Below are 10,272 nucleotides of genomic sequence, written 5' to 3' on the forward strand. Positions count from 1 at the left end.
AGCTCCTGACCCCTTGAGCATTTGTGGCAGCAAAAAAGAAAAATAAGGCAGAAGAGAAAACAGCCTGCAAATATACTACAAAGGAGAAATGCAGGGAGGCTCCAAAAAGAGAGTTCTAGGGTCTCCTGTTAATGGAAATCTGTACCCTCTTGACCACTCTCATTGAACTTCTTACAGCATTCTTCCTTCCTGCTGCCCTCTTTTCCTCTTCAAGACAGCCCTTGCAAGCTCAGGTGCATATAAGAATGCAGCAGTCTCCACTCACTCCTCCCCCACCACACACACATACACAGAATGCATGGCTGAAAAAAGACATGGTGACAATTTTCCGTGTTTTGTAAAATATATACCCTACTCCTAAAAGAAAACTCAATTCAGAGCATTCATCAGCCCCAAACAAATCATTTTGGTGCCTTCCACTTCTGATTAGCAACTTCCCTTGCTCCTACAACTTGGGAAAGTGACTCCAACCTTCTGTGTCCAGCTCTGATACCATCCACAGTGTCCCCGTCAATCCAACCTCCGCCCTTCTCCAGGACAACAGCTCCGACTTACCCCAGTGTTGTCATGGTGACGATGGTGTACCAAAACGAGGCGGGGATGCTTGTGAACTTGCTGGCGGAGGAGCCCTTCTCGGCGTAAAACATCACAGTGGCAAAGATGATGATGGCCATGGTGAGGGAGAAGAGGAGGAAGCCGAGCTCCGAGGCACAGCTCTTCAGGGTGTAGCCCAGGATCCGCAAGCCCTGGGAGTGGCGCGAGAACTTGAAGATCCTGAAGACGCGGAAGACCCGGAGCGTGACGAAGGCGCCTGACACGTCCTCGTTGTTGGTCATGACGAGGCCGATGTAATAGGGCATGATGGCCACCACGTCGATGATACTCATCACGCTGCGGATGAAGCGGTAGCGGCTGGGCGCCGCGAAAAGCCGGAGGAGGTACTCCACCGTGAAGATCATGACGCAGGCTGTGTCCAGGCAAAAGAAGGCCACGGAGTAGCGCTCGCCGCACGGCAGCTCCTTGCTCCCGGGCACCGTGCCGCACGGCACCGTCTCCACCACGTTGGTGATGACCGAGACGGCGATGAAGAAGCCAGTCACGTAGTAGAAGACCAAGGCCAGTGTGCTGGTGTGCGGGTTCTCGAAGGCCCGCCACATGGTCTGGCGGAAGCTGAGCGAGGGCATGGACTCCTGGTTGTTCTCCGAGTCGTTGTCGTCCATGAGCCGCTCGGCGTTCTCCCTCTTGCGGTCCTTGTACTCCTCGTAGCAGCAGTCACCGATGATCTCGGGCAGAATGCCGTAGAAAGCCAGCTCGTCGTCGTAGGCGGAGATGCACTCGTAGCGCGGGTAGTGCAGTTTGCCAGTGCGGTAGAAGTTGAGGACGCAGCGGAACACTTCTGGGTCTCGGTCGAAGAAGTACTCCTTGGTGTCCTCGTTGAAGAAGAACTCCTTCTCCGTGCTGCCCAGCAGTGTGTCTGGGTAGCGCTCCAGCGTGGTCCGCCACGTCTGGAACCTCCGCCCGCTCACATTGAGGACAATCAGTTCATCCTGCCGCTTGTTTTTGTCGGCCGGGGCTAGGGGCATGGGGCAGTTGGCCACTGGCATCCACCCGATGGCCGCAGCCCGCGCGAAGGGCAGCCAGGCTGCGACTCCGGCCGCCATGGTGACTCCAGCTCCTGGGCGGCCACTGCTCTGCCACGCGGCACACCAGCTTGGAAGTTAGTTCAGCAACCCCTGGAGACAGGAGGAGAAAGCAGAGAACCCGTGAGTCCCCTGTCTGCCCCTAGAGGGTAGATGGGATACAGGGAAGGGTCATCAGGAAGTGAAACAGCAAACGTCTGGAAGGGAAATGAATGGAACTGAAGTCCCCACCAAAGAGAGGAGACTTGATTCACACCCGGTCTTGCAGCAATGTGGGATCACCAGATGTTGTTGACTGCCTGACAAATTGTCAAGTTCCAAGAGGGCTCAGGAGCACTTGGAGGGAAAACCTCTTTAGCAGAAAGATCTGGGAAGACGTGGGTAATAATCAGCTCCAAAAGGTTATGGTGTTATTACGAATTTAAATTGGGAGAGGGTAAACGAGTTCTCATTAAATGAATTTAAAAGTGGGATAAACATGCTAATTTTTATTTCTCTCTTCACCCACAAGGGCAATCAGGAATGGGGCATGGAGGCGGGAGATCAAGGAAACACATTCTTTCCACTCCTCACTGGTGAGGAGGCTGGGGCTGCCTAGGACTCTGGAAAATTCTCTGAGATGCCAGAACTTGGTGGAGTTCTGTCCCCAAGTTCCATGGCGAAGGCTGACCCTGGTGGCGTGCTACCCTCTGGGACATTCAGCTGGGACATTTGGCAACCTCATGTCCAGTCACGCTCTCAGAGCCATAATAGAAAGATGTGGGAGAGGCTGGGAGGCTAGGGTTCCTCCCCCACCTTGTAAAGGACTCTTGGATTCTTGGTTCACCTGCCTTCCAAGCATTGTCCTTCTTCCTCCCAGAGGAAGCTGATCCACACTTACTGCCATCTCCAGACTCCTCGCCTCCCGTCTCCATCTGCCCACCATCCCTAACTCCCTCAGGTTATATAACAATACCCTTTCCCATGCCAGCCTCTTTCACCTGGCCCCACTCCACCCTCAGAGGTTCTTCCAGAGCTGGGCCACCTCGGCCCTTCACTCACCGCTCTCTGAACCGGGCTGTGTACACACTTCCCCATCACCTGCATGGATGGAGGGAACAGTGGCATGGAGAATTATATTTGGCTTTGGGAAACAGATTTACCTTCTCGAGTCTGGCTTTTTAAAGACGGTAGTGAAATGAGTCTGCAATCCCCAAATGTATACCATCTGTGGGGAGACACGTGGTGACACAGAAACACACGGAACAGCAACGGGGAATTGTTTGGGGTTGACACGCTCATTTTCCCAGATCCTAAACTGATCTCACAGAGCCAATCCTGACTCAGAATTCTTTGGACCCTCTGGAATTCAGCTGGTTTAAATAAATGAGGCAGAAGCTGAGTCTCGTAGGGAGATTTGATCTCATCTTTCCTTGTAACCCTGTTTGCTTCTCCTGACTCCCAACTCTGCCAAGTTTTCCAGATTTCTCCCTCCTCTCATTCCTGAGCCACCCCTGGACTCTGCCACCTGGAGATCTCTGAAACTGGACAGGTGGAAGCTGGGTCTACCACCTTGCAAAAAGCTGGTCTTCACCTTTTGCTCACAGCATCCTTAACCCCCGGCCTGTCACCTTGGCCATCTTCCTTACTACTGCACCCAAAGATGCAAATAATTGCCAAATAATGAGACAGCAGGTCTCTGCCCGCATAAGGCCTCGCTTCCCTGAGTCCTCTTTCCCATTTGTCTGTTTGTCTCTCATTCCCCCAACCCCCATTTCTCCTGTTCCAAGTAAATCCATCCTGCTCAGGTTAATTTCCCTAAAGCAAGATCTTCCCATTGCCTACCAAATCAAGTCTGAACTCTTTGGACTGGCATTCTGGCATTTTCACAAATGGATCCTGGTTTATCATTCCAGCCCCATGTCCAGGCACCTATCCTAGATCCTAAATGGGCTCATGCATAGTCCTTGGGGGTCTGTCTGTGGGCACTCTTCCTTCTGTTGGGACTATGCTTCCCCTTCACCCAGCTCTCCTATTAGAATCTCCCCTGTGCCTTGCTCTCTCTCTGATGCATCTTCCTCTCCCCACGCTGAAAGTCTCTCCTCCTTTGGGCTCTTGGCACTCTGTTTGCTCCTCTTCCCTAGCACCTATCATCCTCTCGCCTGGGTTACAGACACTCTCCACGAGTCTTATCATCATGGCCAACAGTAATTGAGCGCTGACTTTATGCCAGGCACTGCACTGTCTCCAATGGATCAGCTCATGTAATCCTCCCAGCAACCCTAGGAAAAAGAGGTCTGAAATTCAGCAGTCGGCCAGCTGGAAGGGGGAAGGACAGGGACTACAGCCCTGGACAGGCAGTCTGACCCCACACCACATGCCCTGAGATCCTGCTTCTCAAGGTCTTCCTGTAAGAAGAATATTACGTGATATTTACTGAGGGCTGACTGCCAGCCAGCACAGTGTCACATGCTTACATGGCATGGACCACTTCAATCCACCCCAGCAACACCCACAGGGGGCAGACGCCACCATTGTCCGCATTTTGCAGATGAGGAAAATGAAGCATGAGGAGGTATAACTGGCTGAAGGATGTAATGATCAGGCAGGGAGATTTAAACCTGGGCCGTCTCAATGTGGAGTTCGAGGGGATAGCCAGGCCTCTTCCCTGCTTTCCCCATCCCACACGAAGCTCCTTAAGGGTAAAGGCCATGATGCTTCTATCTTTACATGACAAGTCAGGAGGTAACATAGTAGGTGCCCAACCTACCGATGATCCCCAAAGGTGGGCACAATAAAGGACAGGTGGGAATCCAGATTATATAGATGCCAATTGTAATCCATCGATTTTATTCCACACCATCAGGGCTTTTAAGGCTGGGCATTCTCTCTCCACTCAGTAAACTCTGAAGACAGATCTAAATAAAATGAACCCAATTTAAGTGCCTCTGACTCACTGTAGCTCTGTGTTTTCCCAAGGAGCCGACCTCTACCTCAGTTTCCCCTCTGCGTGCTAAGGAGCATGTTCACAGGACTTTCTGCTTCCTCAGAAAGGGAGGTTGATTCAGGTGCCACAGAAGACATCGGGAATGACAGTGACATTCCCTCTAAATGTCACCAGTCAGAGAATAGAAAAACAGCGCGGGCCTGATGAGCTCTTGATTACGGGAACTGAGGAAAGAACAGGGGGATCATTTACCCACGGCAATGAGTAATCCACATACCGCTGATAGAAGACTGGGGAACACATCCCATGTATTTTATATCTTTCTTCAAGAAATGTACCCTTTTAACTCCCTGTATTTCCTTTAGGCTACTAGGAGAATCTGTAGTCCCTAAGCACACACTTAGCCAGGTTTTCTGAGGAGCAAGAGAAGTTTGGGAAGAAAGCCTGCAGTTTAAAGACTGGTCACAAGATAATTCCAATTCAGATTTAGCTAACATTTATTGATCACTGACTATGCAGTGGGCACTGATTTAAGCACTTTTTGCAGCAACAGTTAATTAATCCCACAAAAATCCTATGACATGGGCATTTATGCTGACAAGCTTCAGGAAAGGAGCTGAGACTCCTTCAAAGTGACTATGTTCTGTGTATATAGGAGGTGACGATTTTCCAATAGGCTACTGATCAGTTAGTGCTAGTAGTAAAGAACCGGCCTGCTGGTGCAGGAGACATGAGAGACACCGGTTCTATCCCTGAGTGGGGAAGAGCCCCTGGAGGAGGAAATGGCAACCCACTCCAGTATTCCTGCCTGGAGAATCCCATGGACAGAGGAGCCTGGCAGGCTGCAATCCATAGGGTTGCAAAGAGACACAACTGAAGTGACATAGCATGGCAGCATGGCATGGCAGCTCACTGCCAAATGACTTCCTTAACCTAGGTGTAACCAAATACCGAAGGTCCTTTGGGAGAGAGCAGGATGCAGGCTCTGCCCACCCTGTCCCCAGGCAGCAGAAAGCATGGGGTCTGGAAGGCCCAGCACTCCCGTTCTAATTCTCACCTGAACTTGTGAAAGCAAGCCATCATTATCCTCTGGGCCTCACAAGCCTCGTCTGTCAAACGAGATAACTGGACAAGAAAGTGACAAGGAGATCTCTAGCACAAACAATCCTTGATTCTACTGGATCCAGGACATCAAGCCTGTAGCTCAGGTCTCACCAAGAGCTCTTCCTCATGGTGTCCCCTGCAAAGCAAGCAGTAGAGCCTCTGGGTTTGTTGCTGAGGGGACAGAGTTAATCTGAGCCTCCTTTTAACAGAGGCACTTCTGGGAATTTCTGATGAGGCTGGTGCCCAGAAAGGGCCACACAACCTGCATTGCTTAGAACTCAAGGCAATCAAAGGCCCAGTTCATTCATAGAACCCCTGGCTACACCCCTGGAGGGAAAAGGGGCCTAGGCTCCAGACCCTGGGCCCTGGACCTCTGACTCTTAACATCCTTGCTTTATCCCAGGATGGAGCTAAGAAAGGTAGGAACTTGGGGGATTCCTGTGGCAAAGAGTAAGAGACCACAGAACCAGCAGGTACCCCTCTAATACTCTGCTTGGGCCAGGTATGCAGTTGTATACCCTGAGAGAGTGGAGCCCTCCCACTTCCATTCTGCCAGTGCTGTTTCACCCTGACTCCCAAGCCTCACTCCCTGGTACCTGCTGCTGCCACGCTGAATCCCATCACTTTACCCTCCCCTCCTCATACCGATCTCCTCTTCTCCAAAGTCTCTGGGTATTTTACAAACTACTCTCAGATGAATAATTGAGAACTGGGGAAGGAAGAACAGTCCCTCTCTATCTATCATAAAAGCCTCTGGTCCCACAGTCAAACTTTTATCCCATGTATTAAACCAGGACAATCTTCCCAAAGAAGGCCAGGCTGTCTCCGAAGCTTCAAGCCCTGTCCCCTTGGTAAAAGGTACCAAAATGGGAGGAATCACCCTATTGTTACTTCTGTGTGTGAGAGAGAGAGTTTGTTTGGAAGTGGAGGAAAAGTGTCCCATGCCTGTGGCCATGCCAGCCATCCCCTCCATACAACCCTGCAGGCTTTACCCAGCTCAAGCAGGGCTTCTCCAAGACTCTCACCACAACACTCGCCCCCTGACAGGCACCAACGCCTCCTGGAGCCGACCTGGGTATGAATTCTTGCAACAGGCACCACAGTGCGGCCCCATTTCCAGCCAATAGCACTGCACAGGCCTCAAATGCCAAGGTTTTACTAGGACGTGGACGCCTTACAAATGAAAAATCTGAAGCTATTTTTGTTTTTGGCAGAAGAGTTTGACAGTGGGAAAGATGGGGGTGGGGGGAGGATGAGGAAGAGACATTTGAAACAGGTGAGTGCTGAAATGACACAGGCGGGGAAGAAAAAAATCCTAGAAAAGGGAAACGTTCCCCCTGCTGTAAACAGGCAGCCCTGTTAGCCAGCTTCTGTGGCAGAGATAGAGGGCCCAACGTGCGCAAAGTGAGCAGACCACCTGTCCTGGGGACTGACACTTAACCCAAGCACAGGCACAAGGCAATGAAAACAGCATGTCACCAAGGTCTACCCTTCAGTGACCTCGACAGACTACTGGGTATGGAGAATCTCTTGAAACTTTTACTTTCCATAATTTTTCACTCAGCCCAGAATGGAGCCAGTCTGGGAGCCGAGGGTCCTGACAACCTAGAGGGCATTCTCCTGTGCCCCCAGGGTTTGGGTAAGCAGCCGTGAAATTGGTAGGGTGCCGAGATAGGGATCCTTGGGATGCAGGCCTGGGACACACACAGAGATCCTCTTCTCCCGCAGTGCCTCTCCTAGGCTGGCCAGGGCACTTTTCTGAACTCTTGATTTTTTTCTCCAGCCTCTTCAACAGTGAAAGGGAGCAAGCCGCTAATCGTACTTCCTCTGGGGGTCCCTTGTGTACTTGCATTTTGTTGCTTTCCAGTAGAGACAGGGGAAAATAAACACGTCTATTCCAGCCCCTGTGCCAACATGTCCACATGGGAAAAAGGTACACATGCTTTGCGTGCAATTCCTGCTGGCCCAGGCCCCCTTTCTACAGACATTAAATATCCGGGTTCCCTTGAAGTGATGGTAAATAAGGCATAAATTTAACCATCTCTGTTACATTCATGCAAAATACCATCACGAACCACATAGAACCAGGTCTTGAAAAGATTGCCTAGTACCTAGGATCGGGAGAAAGTTCAGGCGCCCTCTCCCAAGAAATATAACCGAGCCTTCTCTTCGCTATAAGATTCCAGGTTCAGAACCTCTGCCTGTTGCTGACATATCACCGCTGCCCGGGATAAAAGCAGAACATCTTGGACTCGATTCAAATGTCAACACTAAGCAAGTGCAGGAATTTAGTTGATTCTAGGTAACTTCTCTGCCCAGTCCCTTCCGCACCTCATTCCTAGTGTAAACATCTCGCAAAGTGAGTCTTTCCAACGGCCTCCCCCCCGGCCACTCTGGCGCCTGGTGTTGCTCAGAGACCCTTCCCAGAGCTCGCCGAGGGCAAGCGGCGTCGGGCAGGACCAGATGTGCGGGCCTCCAGGCTATGGGAGGCACACCGCCCGATCGCCCGGCTGAAGAACTTTGTAAAGCGCCCCAAACTGCTCCCCGCTTCCACCCTCAGCCATTTCTCTCCTTCTCCCCTCAGAAGGAGCGAGGGACCGAGCGAGCCGCCGCCACCTGCCGCCGGATCCCGGGGCGCTGCCTCTGGCACCCCGGAGGGAAGGCAGGCCAATGGAAGGAGGGCAGAGGTTCACACCCCCACCTCCAAACCTCACAGCGCCTAGCTGCCCGGAGGTGGCTCCGCAGCCCGCGGGAACCGACGCCTCCGGGCCGGCTGCCTTGCTCCCCCACGGCGCCAGCCCCACCCCCAATCCTTCCGGCGCCCCAGCGCCCACCCACCCGGGTGCGGGAGTGGGAGGGTGCCGCGTGGGCAGCCGGAGCAACAGGCGTGGGAGCAGCGCTGAGCGCGCTTCCTGGCTCCAAAAGGCTCGGTCGCGTCCCTCTTACCTTCAGCGAAGCAAGCCCCGGGCCCCGCACCCCGCGCCCCGCGCGCGCTAGGAAGCTGCCGCCGGGAGCCGGGGGCCGCGGAGGCGCAGAGCACCCAGCAGCGCGGGGAAGCGCCCAGCGGCCGCCGCTCGCACCGCTCCTCCTCGCGAGCCAAGTCTCTCCTTCCCTTCTTCGCTCCGTCCGTTCGTGCGTCCGTCTGTCCGTGGGGCCCTCCCTCCCCAGTCGCCGCCGCCGCGGCCGCCGTCGCTCCAGCCCCGGCTCGGCAGCGCGTCCCCTCCCCGCCTCGCCGCTCCGCTCGCGGGCTCGCGGGCTCGCGGGCTCCCTCGCTCGCGCCCTGCCCCCGCCGCTGCCGGCGCCGCGCGGAGCGGAGCCCGGCGGGCCACCGGCTGCCTGGCGAGGTCCCTCTCCCGAAGGGGGAGGCGATGGGGGCGCGGCGCGGGCGGGGCGGAGAGGAGAGTCCGGGGGAGGCGGCGAGGCTGCGCCCTTGCCTCCCGACAGATCCCCGGCGACCGAGCGGCTCCAGGCCGGGCCCGAGAGCGCGGAGGGAGAGACGAGGAGGACCCGGAGGCTCGCCGCGGGAGGGTGCCCAGGGCGAGGGCGTGCTAGGGGGAGTGACTCCCCGCGCGAGGGTGTGTGTGTGTGCTGTGTGTGTGTGTATGTGTGTGTAGAGGGGCGCGCGCGTGAGCCAGGGTGGGGGGCAGGGAGACAAGGCAGAGCCTGGTGCGTCTCCCCGGGCCAGTGGAGGAATCCTAGGATGTGTCTGGAGGTGGCGGAGTGTGCCGACGCGGGTGTGGGCGCGTGTGCCAGCGAGGGTGGGCACGGGGGTGAGCGTGGCAAGGTGAGCTCGGCCTGGGCGTGGAGGCGGAGCGGGGAGTAGGCGTGAGTGTGAGCTCGGAGGCGTGTGTGCTGGGGACTCGGGGAGAGGTGACAGGGAGCGTCAGTGTGTGCGCGCGTGGGGTGTGTGTGGACCCAGCTGGGTGTCTGTTTCTCGCCGACTGTCCACGCGGCATCAGCACTTGCCTGCGGCCGAGCCCTGCCACCTGGGGAGGTGGAGCCCGTCACCGCGCAAGCTTCGTAGCTCGCCGCGGCCGTGAGCTTGATGTGCCGGGGCTGGAGAGGTCCCGGGGGGACACACAATGCCCTTGCCCCACGTAAGAGCCGCTCTTCTTCCGGAGCGCAAGGGGCACGACCCGAAGGTAGGGATTCGCCCTCCTATCCTTCCACGTGGACTCAGTACCTAGACCCCAAAGTCTGGACTTGGGAGCGTGAACTCTCAACCCGAGTCCGCCCGGTCCCTCGATCCCTCTCCGGAGCCCAAGGATCCCAACTGCCCGGTGGCTCGGCCCAGGATGGGGAGCGTGCAGTCGGCAAGTGCCCAAGAGGTCGGGCGGATGGAGCCCCAGAGCATCCCAAGAGAGCGGTATATGGCCCAGACTCCCACACTCTCGGCCTGCGTTCGCAGAGGGTTCAGTACGCTCGAACGGTGTCAACCCAAGCGGCTCCAGCTGTCCCCGCGTCCAGAATTCCGAGATCTCGGCCTGGATGCCCGGAATCGCCTGGCGCTCCGGAGGCGAGGCAGCTCCGTGCCTCAGCAGGGACCGAAACGTAGAGCTTGAGCGACCACAGTTTTGGGTGTGAAACAGAGACCGAGGGAAA

General features: G+C 55.4%; 1 protein-coding gene across 2 annotated transcripts in view; it reads right to left on the reverse strand.

The window, feature by feature from the left end:
• KCND3 (potassium voltage-gated channel subfamily D member 3) overlaps nt 1-8,872 on the reverse strand; it is a 231,761-nt gene extending 222,889 nt beyond the window's left edge. Inside the window, exons 1-2 of one of the 2 annotated variants that reach the window (XM_086391782.1) lie at nt 8,617-8,872; nt 556-1,733 (exon numbers count right to left, since the gene is read on the reverse strand). In XM_086391782.1, coding sequence (XP_086247908.1) covers nt 556-1,661 — 1,106 coding nt within the window. In that variant the 5' untranslated portion in view covers nt 1,662-1,733; nt 8,617-8,872. The remainder of the gene's footprint in view (nt 1-555; nt 1,734-8,616) is intronic. The other variant, XM_086391783.1, reaches the window with a different exon arrangement.
• Between the last annotated feature and the right edge of the window lie 1,400 nt (nt 8,873-10,272).

Source organism: Bos grunniens, chromosome 3, assembly GCF_055505025.1.
Source record: "Bos grunniens cultivar Pamir isolate PY7600 chromosome 3, Bosgru_T2T1.0, whole genome shotgun sequence".
Taxonomy (NCBI): domain Eukaryota; kingdom Metazoa; phylum Chordata; class Mammalia; order Artiodactyla; family Bovidae; genus Bos; species Bos grunniens.